This window comes from Lissotriton helveticus, chromosome 12 (assembly GCF_964261635.1).
Source record: "Lissotriton helveticus chromosome 12, aLisHel1.1, whole genome shotgun sequence".
NCBI classification, from domain to species: Eukaryota; Metazoa; Chordata; class Amphibia; order Caudata; family Salamandridae; genus Lissotriton; species Lissotriton helveticus.
Window position 1 is genome coordinate 170795877 of NC_136073.1, and position 18981 is coordinate 170814857.

Sequence of the window (18981 nt, forward strand, 5' to 3'; positions counted from 1 at the left end):
TGCTGAGCACCGGAAACCACCGGCTCAAATTAGCACTGTAGAAAGCACAAGCGCTTGAACTCACTCCTCTTTTACACAAACAGCCAGTGCAGAGACTGGCTTCAGGCGCCTCATGGCCAGCGCTGAACTGCTTCATTCTGCTACCTCCGCAGTATCTATCTTTGAGTGCCCCCAGCCAATGATTTTTCGATAACTTTGCTGAGCTGAGTTAATTCTATTCAATTCATTCTTTATTCTGGTGCAAAAGTATCCATAAAAATGCATTTAAAAAACACAATAAGTATTATTAAAACATTTAGAACAAGCAATACATAAAAATCAGTATAAAATTCAGATGCTTGCTGAGTCCACATGCAAGCATTTACGGCTGATTCTGTGGGGACATAAGTAATTCAATTTACTCACCCATGACATTCTCCTTTGTATCCCCCGTAAATTAGGTCATCAGGAAGGAAACTTTTTACATTTTAAGTTTACTTATGACCTCATGTCAATAGGGACATCATTCCTAAGCCAGTGTTTTCTTCTACATCTCATTGCAATTTAAATTTTAAGTTCAAGTAATTTAATTCCAGTTCACCTCAACTCCCATAATGCATCAGGTTGTTAAAAGGGCATTCAGGATTACAACACAGTGTTCCTGACACTTTGGTTAAGTGTTGAGGAAGTGAAGAATGGGCTCGCAATGCCTACTGCTGCATTGAAAAGCTGGGCACTAATTCAGGTGCCAGTTCATCTGGTCTGGGGACAGCGGTGGATGTTCAAGAAAGAATTTGCCAGAGACTGTCAAAAAGTTTTAGTATCAATGGGGAGATTTTGTTCTTTCTTGGGATCCAGGAAAGCAGACTATAGTGTCCATAAGTGAAGAGATGATGATGCCAATAATGTCACTTGTGCGATTCTACCAGTAGTGCTAATGAGTAGGGAGATTCTGAAACCAATAACATGAACACTATGATATTATCACTACTGCCAAAGTGATTTATATAACACTATTACTAGTGCCCATAAGTAAGGAGATTCTTATATTAATCATGTGAGTTATGTGATTCTATCACTATTGCCAATGAGTAGAGGGATTCTGACATTGACAACCTGAACTCTATGATATTATCACTAGTGCTAACGTTATCTGTATAACACTATCACTAGTGCCCATAAGTGAGGAGATTCTTATATTAATAATGTGAGATATTTCATTCTAACTCTAATGCCAATGAGTAGGGAGATTCCGACACCGAAACCATGAACTCTATGATATTATCACTACTGCCAATGTGAGCTGTATAACACTATTACTTGTGCCCAATAGTGAGGAGATTCTTATATTAATCATGTGAGTTATGTGATTTTACTACGAGTGCCAATGAGTAGGAAGATTCTGACATTGACAACCTGAACTCTATGATATTATCACTAGTGCTAACGTTATCTGTATAACACTATCACTAGTGCCCATAAGTGAGGAGATTCTTATATTAATAATGTGAGATATTTCATTCTAACTCTAATGCCAATGAGTAGGGAGATTCCGACACCGAAACCATGAACTCTATGATATTATCACTACTGCCAATGTGAGCTGTATAACACTATTACTTGTGCCCAATAGTGAGGAGATTCTTATATTAATCATGTGAGTTATGTGATTTTACTACGAGTGCCAATGAGTAGGAAGATTCTGACATTGACAACCTGAACTCTATGATATTATCACTAGTGCCAATGTTATCTGTATAACACTATCACTAGTGTCCATAAGTGAGGAGATTCTTATATAATGTAAGATATTTCATTCTAACTCTAATGCCAATGAGTAGGGAGATTCCGACACCGAAACCATGAACTCTATGAGATTATCACTACTGCCAATGTGAGCTGTATAACACTATTACTTGTGCCCAATAGTGAGGAGAATCTTATATTAATGATGTGAGTTATGTGATTCTACCACTAGTGCCAATGAATAGGAAGATTCTGACATTAACAATCTGAACTCTATGATATTATCACTAGTGCCAATATGATCTGTATAACACTATTACTAGTGACCAATAGTGAGGAGATTCTTATATTAATAATGTGAAATATTTCATTCTAACTCTAATGCCAATGAGCAGGGTGATTCTGACATCGATACCACGATCTCTATGATATTATCACTTGTGCCAATGTGAACTGTATCACACTATCACTAGTGCCCATAAGTGAGGAAATTCCTATATTATTTATGTAAGTTATGTGATTCTACCACTAGTGCCAATGAGTATGGGGATTCTGACATTGATAACCTGAACTACTTGATATTATCACTAGTGCCAATGTGAGCTGTTTAACACTATTACTGGTGCCCAAAAGTGAGGAGAATCTTATATTAATAATGTTAGTTCTGTGATTCTACCTCTAGAGCAAATGAGTAGGGAGATTGTGAAATCGATAACGTGAACTCTATAACATTATCACCAGTGCCAACGTGATCATATAATAATATCACTAGTGGCCACAAGTGAGGAGAATCTTATAGCAATAATTTGATTTCTGTGATTCTACCATTAGTGCAAGTGAGTATGAGATTCTGACATTGATAACCTGAACTCTATGATATTATCACTAGTGCCAATATGATCTGCATTACACTATCACTAGCGCCCACAAGTGAGGAGAATCTTACAGCAATAATGTGACTTCTTCGATTCTACCACTGATGCGAGTGAGAAGAGAGATTCCAACATCAATAACGTGAACTGCATGATGCTGTCACTAGTGCCAATGACTGGGAAGATTCTGCAACCAATAATGTGACTTCTGCCATTCTGTCGCTAGTGCCAAGGAGTAGGAGATTCTAATTTCAATGTTGTGATTCTGTGATTCTATCACGAGTGCCCATGAGCTAGAACAATGGCACCAACAAAGTGACCTCTGTGTTTGTATCACTAATGGCCGGTAGAGATGTACTTCATATTGTGACACAGAAAACCTCAGGGAGACAGACTCTGCTGTATTTGCACTGAGTACATTGTTCATCTCATCGTTTGTCCATTGCATGCCAAATTGCTCTTCCATGCTAACCCTTCTATCACTAGATTCTCCCTACAACCTCTACTGAATTGATTCACCTATTCCCGGTTCTCTAGTCTAACTCTGATTGGTGGCTCCAGCCTATTATACCATTTCATTTCATGCAGAGCACTCCTTCATAGCCTGTGGTATCACCCAATTTCCTGCATGGCCATTGCTTCCAACCTGAGGCATCTCTGTACTTTCTGCATCTCCCTCTTTGGGACTGCATGATGCCAGTGCATTTCCCACAAACCGTCTTTCCTATCCGAGTGTGTTAATTAATTTCCTGCAGGCCTGCACTTCCCACCCTGGGGCACCATTCCTTTTCCTATAGACCCCTTCATCCTTGCATGCGGGACTGCTCAATTTCCTGTAAGCTCCTCCTTCCAAGCAGTTTATAATGCCACTCATTTCCTGTGGCACCTTCTTCCAAGCGCTCTATGCCACTCATTTCCTGTGGCACCTTCTTCCAAGCGCTCTATAATGCCACTCATTTCCTGTAGCACCTTCTTCCAAGCGCTCTATAATGCCACTCATTTCCTGTGGCACCTTCTTCCAAGCGCTCTATAATGCCACTCATTTCCTGTGGCACCTTCTTCCAAGCGCTCTATAATGCCACTCATTTCCTGTAGCACCTTCTTCCAAGCGCTCTATAATGCCACTCATTTCCTGTGGCACCTTCTTCCAAGCGCTCTATAATGCCACTCATTTCCTGTGGCACCTTCTTCCAAGCGCTCTATAATGCAACTCATTTCCTTAGGCACCTTCTTCTAAGCGCTCTATAATGCCACTCATTTCCTGTAGCACCTTCTTCCAAGCGTTCTATAATGCAACTCATTTCCTGTGGCATCCTATTCCAAGCACTCTATAATGCTACTCATTTCCTGTGGAACCTTCTTCCAAGCGCTCTATAATGCCACTCATTTCCTGTGGCACCTTCTTCCAAGCGCTCTATAATGCCACTCATTTCCTGTGGCACCTTCTTCCAAGCGCTCTATAATGCCACTCATTTCCTGTGGCACCTTCTTCCAAGCGCTCTATAATGCCACTCATTTCCTGTAGCACCTTCTTCCAAGCGCTCTATAATGCCACTCATTTCCTGTGGCACCTTCTTCCAAGCGCTCTATAATGCCACTCATTTCCTGTGGCACCTTCTTCCAAGCGCTCTATAATGCAACTCATTTCCTTAGGCACCTTCTTCTAAGCGCTCTATAATGCCACTCATTTCCTGTGGCACCTTCTTCCAAGTGCTCTATAATGCCACTCATTTCCTGTGGCACCTTCTTCCAAGCGCTCTATAATGCAACTCATTTCCTTAGGCACCTTCTTCTAAGCACTCTATAATGCCACTCATTTCCTGTGGCATCCTATTCCAAGCACTCTATAATGCTACTCATTTCCTGTGGAACCTTCTTCCCAATCTGTGATTTCACTGCATTTCCCCCCTTCTCGCCCTATGATACTGCTCCATTTATCAGACCCCCTCCTTCCTAGCCTGTGTTACCATTCAATTTCCTGCTTGCTTTCTTTCCCACACTCTGATACCACCCTAGTTCCTCAGGCCTCTCTTTCCCAGCATGTGATGCCACTGACTTTCTCATGGTCATTCCCTCAGAGACTGTGACACCACTCCAATTCCCGCTGGACCCATCTGTCCTCAAGATACCACCCCACCTGCAGCCCCTCCTTCTGCCTTTGATACCATTGTATTTCCCACAATCCCCTCTTCTTAATCTGTGAATCCCAGAGCTGCCAACTCACACAGTTCCATTGTGAGTCACACCTTATTGGCTCACTTCAAAGGATCACCATTTGAAGAGCCTTTACCACACAATGTGCAGAAGTTGAGGCACAAACCACTGCAGATAGTAAGTTTCCAGCTGATTGGATGCTCTGCATTACAGTTCATGTCCATCAGGGGGTTTGCAACCTCTCCAGGGTATTGCTAAGAAGCTCAAACACTTTTCCTTTTTAGAGCGAGGGTGGGAGGTTTCTTGACACAGTCTTGGGCTCTCAGCCCCTCACACTCCAAGGTTCCTCCATGACTGGAAGGGCATTGATGGGCTCAAACCCCGCGCCCGCTCCCTGGCCCCATGCCTGACTGGAAGGTTAGAAATAGGCTCTGAGCTCTGACCCCCTTCCCAGACCCCGCCCTGTCCAAGGACCCTGCTTTTCATCCTACATGGTTACAATATTCTACACTTTGTCAGGTCAAGATACCGTCCATTCCATAAGCCCCTCACCAACCCTTCCAAGTTGGTGATACATTTCTATTACCCAATCCCCTGCTCCCCATTCCCAGCCAGTGAGGTTTCTTCTCTTCCAGAAGGCTACTCCTTTTTAAGTTCTAATACCCTTCATGCAACCCTATCAATCCAAAGATATTTACTAACTTTCACAGACTGACTCCTTCCAGTAGCTCCCTACTTCATTCCAGGTAGGCCCTTTTTAACCACAAAGCGATGGCCCCACCATCTGCACGTCTCCTAATCCTAAAATGTTTGCCCCTAATTCCTCTAACTGAAGCTTTGTCTTTGCCATTCTTGTTTAATTGTATAGAGAACGTGTGCCCTCCTTGATTGATTCTTCTTAATCAGGCTGTTTTCTCCTTCCTGTTTCTGTACACTCGTCCGTCCTCTCTGGCAAAGGGCCTCCACTCCCCACGCAAACTGTGTCTTCTCTCTGTTTTCTGTAGATCCTTTCATCATAGGATTTTTGCCTCTCCCTTTCTAGACTGACTAATTTACACATTCTCCTCTTTCCTAATTTGAGACACAAATGCCCTTGTAGTATGTTCCAGCTTTACAAGATGTTTGATTTGTCTGGAATATCCTACACTCAGTTCCCCCTCACCCAACTTTGCAGGGTCTGGTGCTTCGCTCTTTATATGCAGCATGCCCCTCACCTTCTTGTTTGCCCTACATATCACGCTGAATGCCCCTCCCATTTCTGTGGGACGGACCTACCCTGCATGCTCCTCCCCTTCCTGAATGACCGTTCATCTAAGGCTTTATGCCCCTCCCCTTCTGATATATTCCTCCATCACAGGATGTAGTTTCCTCCATCCTTGGCTTTGTGCCCCTTTATGCCCTTCCCTTTCCTGGTGTTTTCTGTACCAATTTTGCTTCTTTGTACTCCTCAGATATATATTTTTGTTACCAGTATTTATTGATTGATGTTCTTATCTCCGTTAATTTCTGTTTGTACTTTAAAGATTTAATAAAAGAGTTTATTTTCATGCATTTTTCTAAAGTCAACTTTATTTGGTTGCTGTATTGTGTTGTATGTTGAACTAACAGTTGTATATGAATTCCAATAACTGTTTTTATCATAATCCAAACTCTACCTCCTCTTTCACTCATAACTACCCTCTCATTTCACCCCTAACGTCCACTCATCCTTCCACTCATTCATGCCTTTCCACCTCTTGCCCGCACCCACCTTCTCTTTATGATTCACATTGATTCCCCTTTTCTCCATCTTTCTGTTTTTATTGCCATCTTTTTCCTCCACCCCATTATATTCCTCCTCTACTCTACTCATATCCTCCATCTCCTTATCTCCCCTAATTACTCCTCCCTTCTTTAATCTGCTATGTCTTCCTCTATTCCTTGTTTTTGCTTTCTGTCCTTCCACACCCATTGGCTGTGCCTCAATTTTTATCCCCCTCATTGTCTCTCTCTCCTACACTGTCTCTTCCTTTTAAATTCCATCACTTTATCACTCTTACGCTTATGCCTGTTACCCCCATGTATTCTTTTTCGTTCTTCTTTTCTCTTTCATACCCTCTTCATCCCATATCTTCCCACTCCCACCCTCTCCTGATGGTGGCTCTTCCTCTTTGTTCTTTCTGTCACTAATTTCAACTATCACTTCTCTTTTTCTATCCCTTTGTCTGACATTCAACCTCTCCTGGGCCTGCTTCCACCTATGTGTTCCTACTCTCACTCATTCCCCTAACTTTTTTTATCATTAATTCATGTGTTTGTCCCACTCACACACTCTCCTGATCCTACCTCCTTCTCTTTGTTCCTTCTCTCATTTATTTCACCTATCTTACCCTCTTTACCCTACCTGTTTGTCTCACTCATTTACCCTCCCTCTCACACTTCATTCCATCTCCTTGTCCCACTCACACATTCTCCTGGTCCTGTCTCCCCTTCTTCAATCCTTCTCTCACTCACTTCCCCTGCCCCTCCCCTTATTTATTTTATCTTTTTGACCCCCTCACACCCCTCTTGGTTCTGCCTCCCCCTAATTTGTTCCTTCTTTCACTCATGTCATTTTTGTTCCCCACTATATTTAATCTTTGTTCCACTCACAACCTCTCCTGGTCCTGCCTTCCACCCTTTGTACCTCCTCTTATTCATTTCCACTGCCTCTCCCTCTCTTCCTCTTGAACCCGTCTCTTTCTCTCTCTACCTTTGTAGATAACATAGATGAGGCGGAGCGCCAGTGGAAGCTGGAATTCCACCGTTGGAGCGCCTACATGATGCACTGGAAGAACCAATTTGATCACTACAGTAAGCAAGAGAGATGTTCCGATCTGTGAGGAGACCCCGAGCCCTCTCACAGCCATTTTGGTCAAAGCTCCAATACCCCTCCCCAGGCCAATGCCCCTCCCATTCCAACTCACACACAGATCTCAGGTAACTTCTTTACCTTCTGTTTCCCTGGTGGCAGCCCTCTTAGCAAAGTGTATCTTCAGCCCTGGAGGAAGTGCAAATTATCGCTGCACACAACCAGTCAACGAAGGTCGTCGAAGAAACCAGGAACATCTCTGGAGCATGCAGCCCTTTTTGAGAAACTACACAACACACACCTGGAGTAGAAACATCATCGTCTTCCTCTCATCACTCCACCGTGGCCAAGAGGTCACCCCTTCCCATAAGTTGTCCTGCGAATCCACAGCTTTCTCAAAAAGCAGCCATACGTTGCAGATGAACACCTCTGTTAAGCCAGAAGGTTCGAAGTCTGAGCCAATATTTATGAGACATTACCCAGCATTTCCCCATTACCTGGAAACGTCTGTCACTTGACCTTCATGTGTACCTCCCTGATCACTCATTGGAGCCATCCTGCATTTAGTAATGATCAGAAGATAGAGTCTCTAGTTCCACCCCTTAGTTAGTGTATGTCACATGATAATTCCCTAGTAAATGATAGCATTGAACACAGAGTATGTCTAAGCTTCTTCTCGTGACCTTAAGCCTGATGACTGTGCAACATCTAGCATTACTGGTAATAACACCTTAGTAAGTGATTCTGTTAACTGTATGGGGAACCCAGGCTCCTTCTTAAGGTGATGAACCTCGTGATTGCCCAGTATCTAGCACTGTATGGGATAATATTTACCATAAGGATTCCAAAGATGCTTCTCATTACCTTGAGCCTCATGCATGTGCAGGATAATAATACACAAGTTAAGGATAATATTGACTGTTGCAAGTTCCAGAACTTCTTCCCATGGCCTTTAGGTTGCTGATTTCCAGCATCTACTCTGATGGTAATAATGTCCTGGTAAGTGCATGCATTGATCATAGGGGTTCCAAAACTTCAATTTATGGCATTGACCCTAATGATCTCCCACCATTTAATACTTTAGTGGTTATACTCAAGTAGGCCTGCCTCACCAACTTTAAGCTTGCCTTTGTCTATGTATAGCACTCTGCTGCCTTTTGGTTAGGTTAGTGCCATAGAATATCATATACATACATACATAGCATTAACCATAGAGGTTTCCTGAATGACTTTTCAAGGCATCAACCCAAAGATCGTCCAACAACCAGTAGTAATGCTTCTGATCATGAAACCCTAGTAAGTGATATCTTTAGAGTGTTCTAAATCTTCTTTGCATGGTCTTGGGCCCAACGGCTGGTCAATTTCTACATGCCTGCTACCAGTTATCTGACATGTGATAGCCATTCCTTACCTGTGTAGGGTCTCCAAGGCTGGTCCTATGGCAAAGAATCTGATCCATGCCCATATATTCAGTACACCTTGGCCTATTGATCATTTTCTTGCCATTATTTGCCTCGAAGGCCACAGCGTGTCTGCAAGAACCCTATGCCTGAGGACTGGGCCAACTAATTTTCTCCATAATTCTGATATTCTGTCTTTGTTTAACATCTGCTGATTATATGAATGGCCAACCAATCTGCTGATAATATATTGACGGTCAAATTCGTCTACTCACCAGGGGACATAAGTACTGTTGTGGAGAGCTGTGTTACAACCATGGGACTGAAAAGGATTCTGAGTATAGAATACCATCTGCATTTGGATTTGTGATGAGAGCTGGACCGATGTCTATTTCCAAATCATGTCTAAGCTAATACTTCATTCATGGGCCAAGCACTCTTTGAATGAGGCAGATACATGGCAACATCCAGAGGAAGTAGGAAAATACATGTTGCACTTGTATACAAATTTGTTTTAATGTTTTTGTATTTTTAACTTGTTTACATTTTTTGTTGATCCAGTCTTTTGAAAATGCCAAAGCTGTGTGTATTTTGTAAAGGATTTTCTTAGTGCTTGCAATGGTGTCCCTACTGGGACAGAGGGTGGGTTCAGTTTGGCAGGTCTGGGCAGAGAGAGTGCATAAGCTATGATGTTGAAAAGGATGCACTCACCCTCACATCATTTTTTTCTGCAGTAGATTGATCGAATACCACCTCTTCTGCACCCGTATGCATGTTTGGTATTAGAGGTAGGAGGTGTGCATTCAGACTTGGTTTACTCCGTGGCATGGTAGTTTCACTACCACCACCATTCTATATGTCCTGTGGTATTAGAGCTGTGAGGCATGCATTTGGACTCTGTTGAATCTGTGGAATAGCAATTTCACCACTGCCAACATTGTAATTGTCAAGTGGAATGCTGGCTGTGATGGAGGTGGCCTTCTCCCCACACTCAGTTTGCTCCGTGCTATAGCAATTGTCCTAAAAGCAGTGCAATATTGACTGGGAGGGTGGTAGCACCTGGTACAGTCTCAGTTTATTCTGTGGTAGACTGAATGAACTATCACGCTTAGTGGCATTATGAACAGTTACTTATTGCAGGTTTTGATTTCTGAGGTAGAATTAATAGAGTTTATAAGGGACTCCCATCCCAGACAACTGTAGAAGAGAGATTTATTCATCACCGTCTCTATAGATGATCTATCTGTGGTATTATGGATCTGAGAGGTGCCATCATCCCGGGCACTGGTTTCTCTTTGATAGGACCCATGCGCTATCCATGGCTCCTACCTGCACTGTGATGTTACAGGTAAGAGCAGGCAACTGTCCCCTTATTTGGGTTCTTCTATCTGGTAACTTTGGGGCAGTGGACACCTCCAGGTTCATTGCCTTCCAGTATGCGGGCCAACAAATGTAAGGGGGGTCAGCAGAATGGGGCTTCCAAGCACCAAACTCTGCCTTTTAAAATGAATCTCTGTCCAGTTCATGTGCCATGCAGGGAATCAACCTTCAAGTGGTCTACAAAACCTTCTTAGATGCCAAATTGTCCCCTTACTAAGAAGGCTTAACAGAATTCTTCTGACCATACTCTAAGCTCCCCTTTCATCTTGGTGTTGATTCGCAATGGAGTCTCAGTAAGTACATTCATTTCCACTGCTCCTATCTAGGGCAAGGCCTCAGTAGAATATGTGCAGTTTCTTCCAATTTGTAGAGCAAACACCAATGAATATTGGATTTAATTGTGTACTTCCTCAGCTCAGTTTCAAAAGACGTGAAAACTTTTCATGACAAAAGATTTGCTAAGCGTCTGCTGATGGTGTGTCTCTGTCTGACTCTTCCCCTCCCCGTACCCCTCACCCACTCTGTTCCAGGAGATGTTGAGTTGCATCCTGGTTTCTTGCCCTACCCAACTCTAGCAACTATTGTGGTACTTTCTGGTTCTCATGCTCTGGACCTGGCACCTCATTATACTGTGGTCTATACATGTGGGTTCTTAGCAGATCTCAGCACACTGTCCCCTCTGAGTATGTTGAGGTGACTCCCACGTTTCACTAAACTAGTCCCTTCAAGGGTTGACTATCCTACACTCTCTTACTGTCTTCAGTGTCACCGGTTGTAATGGTTCCTCTTGTCTCGTTGCTATCAGTGTCACCAAATGTTGGAGGTGCCAATTGCACTCTTTATTTCCCTTTGAAGTACTGCGCTGAACATGTCTGCCTCTCTTTGCACGGTTATTTGTATATACTGTTGATTTAAAGATTTGTGAGAAATTATATAAATATATATTATATATATATAAAATGGAGGAGCTCCAAACATCTGTGTATTTATTTTGGGATCTTGGATTGACTGCTTAGGCTGTTCTCATTGGTCTTCACTAGGATGGCTTTATTTGTTTATTTTGTTTGAGATGTTTTTAAGGTTTCTCTGGAGTTGGCCTCCTCTGCAGAAAGGTTCCAGATGAACTGGCACTCAGTCACGGAGTTACTTTTGCCAGAAACACTGCAGGTGGTGGCATGCACACGTTCTCCACTGTGATAGTGGTACCTGCTCAAGCTGAAGGTCTTAATGACCACATCTTCAGAACTGGTGGAGGGGGTAGGACCAGGATTCCATGAGGCTCAGGTCTGGTTATGGTGCCTCTCTGCAGATGTAATTCCTCTCCGGAAATGGGTGCTTCGAGTCATGCCTTCCCACTCTCTCACCATTATACAGTCTTGCCCCATGCATTTTACCTCCACCTTTCTTCCTGCTCCTGTCTTGCACCTCAGAACACCAGGGGTCAAATCACTTCCTCACTCTACTCTCTTCCTATAACACCCAGACCCTCTCTCTAATCGTCAGTGGCATCCCGCTTCCCTCCGGATCCCATGGCTCTTTTGTTCCTTCTACCACCGCCTCTCATTTCTCTGAGTGCCCTGGACCCTCACCTTCTAACCAACACTATGCATTCCTTGATTTCCTCCTTCCATGCTCCACTTCTCCCTGTTGGGCACTCGCCTGGCTCCTTTGCTTTCTCCCAGCCCACCAAAAATCTTTTTATTTCCAAGCATGGATCCCATTTGGTTTTCTCTGATTTCCCCATTGATTTGATTCAGATATCCTTGGACCAACTAATTTGTCCTCCCACCCCCCAGGACCTTCGTTTCTGATGTCCAGGATACTGCCAAATTACCCTGGAATCCCTCTGTATGATGCTCTTTATGATCCTTATATGATGTCCTGCTCAACTCCATGACTATGATCCTCTCTTAGTAACCCCTTGTTGCTCTGTACTATAGGCAGTTCCTCATGAGTCACCTCCCCACATCTACCACTCTTTCTTTTCTCTCAATCTCTCCTTTCCTCCCACCTCTCTTTTGCACTCCCTCGCTCCTTCCCTCATTCCCTCCTCTCGTTTCTTCTTCTGTTTGTTTCTCTATTGATTTCTTTCACTCTGCTTTTCTTCATGTGCCTTGTTTTTTCTCTTTTGTTTACTCTACCTTTTTCTCTGCCTCTCTTCTCCGTCCTGTGCTTTTGACTTTCACTTCATCTCATTTTTTCTCTCTCTCTTTCTATCCCTCTCTACTGTTCTATCTATCTCTTTTTTTGGCTTACCCTTTGTTCTGTCCCTCGCTGTCTTCCTTACTTGCGCTCCCTCTTTCTCTTCCACACCTCTCTCTTCCACATCTGTTTCTTTCTCTCACTCTTTTATCTGTGGATGTTCATTTTCCGCAGGCAGGATACAGGTGATTTTCCTCTTATTTAGTATTATTTGGTGTTTCTGCTGATCCTTTGGTGTTTCTCTCAACCCCCTAAATGCCTGCTGATCTCTAGTCTTTCTCCACCCCCTGAGTCTCTTCTGATGGTTTTGTGTTCCTAAGGTCCCATAGTCTCTGTTGATCATTTGGTATTTCTTTAACCTCTCAGTTTCTACTGATCTTTTGATGTTTCGTGGACTCATCAGTCTATGTTGATCCCTTGATATTTCTCCATCTCCTCAGCCTCTGTTGATCAGTTAATGTGCCTCTGACTCCTCAGATCTGTGGCCCTGTAGTATTTCTCCACCTTTCAGTCCCTGTTGATCATTTGTTTCCCTTGATATCCCACTCTCTGGTGATCCTTTAGTGTTTGTTTAACCTGTCAGTCTCTGTTGATCCTTTGTTTCCTCTGACTTCCAACTCTCTGCTGATCCCTTAGTGTTTGCATAACCTGTAAATCTCTGTTGATCCTTTGTTGCTTCTGACATCCCACTCTCTGCTGATCCCTTAGTGTTTGTTTAACCTGTCAATCTCTCGATCCTTTGTTTCCTCTGAAATCCCAATCTCTGCTGATCCCTAAGTGTTTGTACAACCTGTAAATCTCTGTCAATCCTTTGTTGCTTCTGACATCCCACTTGCTGCTGATCCCTTAGTGTTTCCTTAACCTGTCAATCTATTGATCCTTTGTTTCCTCTGATATTCCACTCTCTGCTGATCCCTAAGTGTTTGCATAATCTGTCAGTCTCTGTTGATCCTGTTTTCTCTGACATCCCGCTCTCTGCTGATCCCTTAGTATTTGCATAACCTGTCAGTCTCTGTTGATCCTTTGTTTTCTCTGACATCCCACTCTCTGCTGATCCCTTAGTATTTGCATAACCTGTCAGTCTCTGTTGATCCTATGTTTTCTCTGACATCCCACTCTCTGCTGATCCCTAAGTGTTTGCTTGACCTGTCGATCTCTTGATCCTTTGTTTCTTCTGATATCCCACTCTCTGCTGATCCCTAAGTGTTTGCATAACCAATCAGTCTCTGTTCATCCTTTGTTTTCTCTGACCTCTTGGCCTCTGTTGATCCCTTAGTGTTTCTATGATTCCTATGTCTCTGCTGATACGTTGGTTGTTTTCCCTTCTAGCAATCTCTGCTCTGCCTTTTTTGTTCTCTGATGATACTCCATTTCTTCATTCAGGGGAGATCCTCAATTGTGTCTATTTCCATGCACTCTCCTATGATATTACTCCTTTCCTGCACCCCTTGCTAACTTCTAGTGCTTCTCTCTAATTTCTATGTATTTCTAGTATTCTTCCATCGTATATATCTCTGGTGATCTGCATTTGTTTATTTTTGCCAGTGGTCGCTGTCAAAAAGTGTGGGCCTGATTCACAAACTGCACTTTGTTGTATGTTCTATAGTACTACAAAACATACAGCAAAGTGCTATTCACAAACTATGTGCAGAGTTCATACCTCTGCATTACCTACACTTATGTATGTGGAGCTCTCCACCATGACTGCAGAGTTCCTGCATATATAGTTTCTTGTAGTAGGAAATGTTGGAGGTACACAGGGGTTGCTTATAAAAATGGGCAGGGATGGGATTAGAAGGGATAAGATGGGTTTAGAGATGGCCGGGGAGGAGTTTAAGGAAGGACGTCTTCCATCCTCTCAAGAGTAAGCAAACTGCTGGAGACATGTAACTTACTTTTGAAGGACATTTACACAGTTTGTGAATATCAAAAGGTAGTAAATGTACTCAAAAGTGTAAATTACTCAAGAGTGCATGTTACCTTTGGGAATCCGGCCACTAGCAATGCTCTGTCCTTGTTAGTTTTGCTCCCTCACCATCTCAGCCATACGTTTGAGTTTCACTTTCTATCCCTCTCTGCCAATCTTCTGGATCGTTATTGTCCCACACCATCTGTTCCACTGATCTATCTACGTCCACTTGTTCTGTGATGATTCTTAGCTATTTCTTCATTCCTTCAGACTCGCTGATCATTTAAGGCCTCCCTCCCTTCCTTCTTTTTAGCTGATGTAGAGTTTTTCCAGTCCTCCACTCATTTATAGTACGCTGCACTTCTCCCTCACCGCATTCTCCTAATCCTCTTGTGTTGCTGGTCTTTGTTGATCCTTGTGGTTTTCTGTTATCTTCCTCTTATGATGATACTCTGATGTTTCACCTTTACCTTACTTTCTAATTATCATTCAGTGTCTCTTTTGTCCTCTTAATCACTACCAATCCTCTGGACTTTGTGTGCAACTTCACTCTATGGATCCAATTGTGCTTCTTTGTACCATTGGTTTCTCCATTCTCTTTGTATCTCTACTGCTCCATTTGTGTTTCTTTGTCCCCTAACTCTCTTTGTAGCTTTGTGCTGATGCCCTGGGGTTTATCTGTACTCTTACTCACTACCTATTCTCTGTTGTTTCCCATTCATCCTATTCCAGGTTATATTGTGTGATATTGTACCTTATTGTTATTCTTTCCTGAACTTTGGCGTTCCTTTCACCTCATACTCTTTGAGGATACTTAGTTATTTCTCTGTCTTCCTACTCTCTGCTGATCACAGGATGTGCCACTTTCCTCTGATGCTTGTAAGCAGAGGCATTCTGGATCCTCGGCTGGTTCCTGTCATCTGCTTATCCATCACTTTAGTTCCATTCCTGTTATCTCTGCTGAGACATCTAATGTTCTCTGTTGCTGTTTCTCTCTCCTATAATACTATCTCATAGTGCATCATTGCTTCAGTTTACTCCTGCTTTTACATGCTCCACATGCGTGTCTCTGTCCTTTTACTCTCTAATTATCATGTGTGGTCTCTACTTCCTCTCCTTTTACTTTTATCATCTGGTGTTTTCCTTCTCCCAACTCTCTTCACATCTTGTAGTGTCTCTGTGTCCTCTTCCTTTTGAGTATCCTCTGGTGATTGTTCATCCATCCACTAATAATCTGCTGTTTCTTTAGTGTTTATTCTTCCCCCTGATCTGCTGATGGTATGGTGGTCGTCCACTCAATCTCAGTCGATTCTCTGTTGTCCTTCTGCTCTCCACTCTCTGCTGTTCCACTGGAGTATGTATATCCCTCACTATCTTTTGATCGTCTGGTGTTTGTATCCCACTCGCTGTAGGTCCTCTGGTGTCGGTTTGTCCCCTCACTCTCTGCTGATCCTCTGGTATTTATCTGTTTGCCTACTCTCTGACAATCATCTGGAGCATTTATATCACTCACTGTTGATCCTTTGGTATTTGTCCATCTCCTCACTCTTCTTCAGTCCTCTGATGTTTGTCTGCTTCCATGTCTATCCTATCTCCCACCTACACACACTCTATTGATCCTCTGGTGTTCATCTGTCGCCTTAGTCTGCTGGTTTTCTGGTTGTGCGTCCCCTCACTCTGTTGATCCTCCAGTGTCTGTCTATTTGCTCAATTTCCGACAATCATCTGGTGGTTCCTTTAATTTGCTATTGATTCTTTGGTGGTTGTGTGTCTCCTCAATGTATGCCAATCCCCATGTGTTTATCTGTCCCCTCCTCTACTGATCTTGTGTTTGGCTGCTCCCCACTCTCTTCCGAACCTCGGATATTTGCCCTCACTCTCTGCTGATCCTCTTATGTTTCTAGCCCCTCACTTTCTGCTTACTCGCTTATCTTTGTCTGTTCATTCACATTATTCTGATCTTCTTAAGCCTTTCTCCCTGCCCTTACTCTGTAATAAAATCATGTGTTTCTCCATCAGTTCACTCTCTTCAGTTTCTTCATCCTCTCGATTTCTACTGTACTCTTCTATTACTACATTTCCTCACTCTGCAGAGTCTCTGGTGTTTCTCTATTTTTTATATCATTGCTGGTTTTCAAGTGTTTCTGACCCCATACTCTTCTTGATGCTTGATTGTTTCTTTGTTGCCTTACTGTTTGATGATCTTTTTCCACCCCTTTATTCTCTGCTGGTCATGTTCTCGTGCTAGACTCCTGATTCTTAGTTGTTTTTCTACCCCATACTCTCTCAATTTCTGTTGTTTTCCATTAATTCATATTCTGCTGAAACTCTAGTATGCTTTCATGCTGTCACCTTTTTCTGATTTGCTGGTGTTTTTCTGCTTCTTCTTTCTATGCTGATTTTTTGTTATCCTTACTCCCCCCATTCTTTTCTGATCATTTGTTTTTTCACTGACTCTTCATTCTAAGCTCATTCTGTTTTTCCACTTTGCTTTTTTTTGTGTTTCTGCTTCTTCTGAGATAATCCGGTGATCTTTCACTGGTCCGTTCTTTACTGATTCTTTATTGTGCCCTGAAACTTCATTCTCAGCTGATTCTCTGGTACATTTCTATCTCTCTTCTTTCATTCTCTTTAATTGTCTAGTGTTCTTTTCTTCCTTGTCACCTTCTTCTGAGTATCTAGTTTTTCCTTGCGTCTTTCCTCTTGCTGATATTCAGGTATTTCTCCTTTTATCTCTTCTCTGATTATAATGCGTTTTTTTACTTGTCTTTCTCTGACCTGTCTGCTGTTTCTTTTGTGTTGTTTTCTTATACTCATTACATTACTGATTCTCCGGTGTTTCTTCTTCCCTTCGTCTTCCTTCATACTCTGCTGACTCTTTATTCTTTGTTGCCCCTCAGGTTTTTGTTTAATTCCGCACCTTCTGCGGATCCTCTGGAGTTTGTTCATTTCCTCAATTGTGGTGTCTGTTTATCCCCTTACTTCCTGCTAAGCCTCTGGTGCTTGCCTTTGCCCTCATATTTTGCTTCCCATCTAGTGTTTGCCTTTTCAACTTCTAGTGATGGTCCAGTGTTTGGCTTTCACCTTCTGCCGATACTCTGTTGCGTTTCCTCTCTTTGCTCTCTATTTATCCTCTGTTGTTTGTCGTTTCATCTTCTGGTGATCTTCTGGTGTTTGTCCTCTTACCCTCTTCTTTTCTTTCTGGTGATCTTCTGGTGTGTATCATCTTCCTCCTGCTGATCCTCTGGTGTTTGTTCACTCACCCTCTACTGATCCTCTGATGTTTGTCTTTTCACCTTCTACTGATCATCTGGTGATTTCCCCCTCTCTCTCTGCTTCTTTTCCTGTCCTAATTATCTGCTGATTCTCTGTTGTTTGTCCCGTCATCTTCTGTTGATCTTCTGGTGTTTATCCTCTTAGTCTCTGCTGCTCCTTCTTCAAGGTGATCTTTTGGTGTTTATCCTCTATTTTCAGCTGATCTTCTAGTGTTTGCTCCTTCACTCTCTACTGATACTCTGTTGTTTGTCTCTTAATTTTCTGATGATCTATGGTGCTTGCCCTCTTACTGTCTTTTGATCCATCTTCTGATGTTCTCTGGTGTTTGTTCTCATACTGTCTGTTGATCCTTCTTCTGATGATCTGATGTGTGTCCTCTTACTCTCTGCTGATCCTCTGGTGTTTGATCCCTCACTCTTTACTGATCCTCTGGTGTTTGTCTTTTCACCATCTAATAATCATCTAGGATGTGTCCCCTTACTTTCTGCTGATACTCTGATACTTCTCTGCCACTAATTTCTCTTCTGAGCTGCTGCCCTTTCTCTGCCTCTTCACTCATTTCTGATCCGCTGGTGTTGCTCCTTTCTTCTGCTGACCTTGTAGTGTTCTTTCATTTATTCATAATCTACTGATCCTCTGGTGTTCCCTTGCCTCTTCACCCTTTGCTCATCCTCTGATGTTTCTCCTTCCCCTCACTGTCTGCTGATCCCATGGTGTTCTCTACCTCTTCAGTCTCTGCTGATTTTCTGGAGTTTCTCCTCCTAGTCCCCACTTCACCTTGGCCCCCTTCCTATCTCTGTCAGCAGTCTTGTGATCTTTACTGTAAACTCTGTACATGTTCAGCCTCAGGTATGGACAAGTCCTGATTCGTGATGTTTCTGCATAGTCCAATAAAACTGTTACAACCCCCACTAGACCTGTGTCAGAGTGAATATCTGTACTATCCAGATGTACTATGCATGTCCGTCTTTATAGACATGTCTGTGTCAGCGGTGTGGCTCTGTACTATGCGTGTCCTTCTCTCAGCACAGTGTACCTGTACAATAGATATGGCTTGCCAGGCTCTCTTCACAGGTCATCTGTGCTACATGCATGTCTGTCTCTGCAGGTTGTAATGATGCTATAGGTATGTGTGTTCCAGGTATCTCTTCTGTGTCTTACAAACGATAGCCCAGCACACTTTACAAACACATAGTAACAATTATACAATCAATGCGCAAAAATGTTCCAAAG

The 18981-nt window shown here is 42.8% G+C and overlaps 1 protein-coding gene across 2 annotated transcripts in view; it reads left to right on the forward strand.

The window, feature by feature from the left end:
* ACHE (acetylcholinesterase (Yt blood group)) overlaps nt 1–18662 on the forward strand; it is a 401526-nt gene extending 382864 nt beyond the window's left edge. For both annotated transcript variants that reach the window (XM_078670035.1, XM_078670036.1), the window contains one exon: nt 7491–18662. In XM_078670035.1, the coding sequence (XP_078526161.1) occupies nt 7491–7612 (122 nt within the window). In that variant the 3' untranslated portion in view covers nt 7613–18662. The remainder of the gene's footprint in view (nt 1–7490) is intronic.
* Nucleotides 18663–18981: the final 319 nt, after the last annotated feature.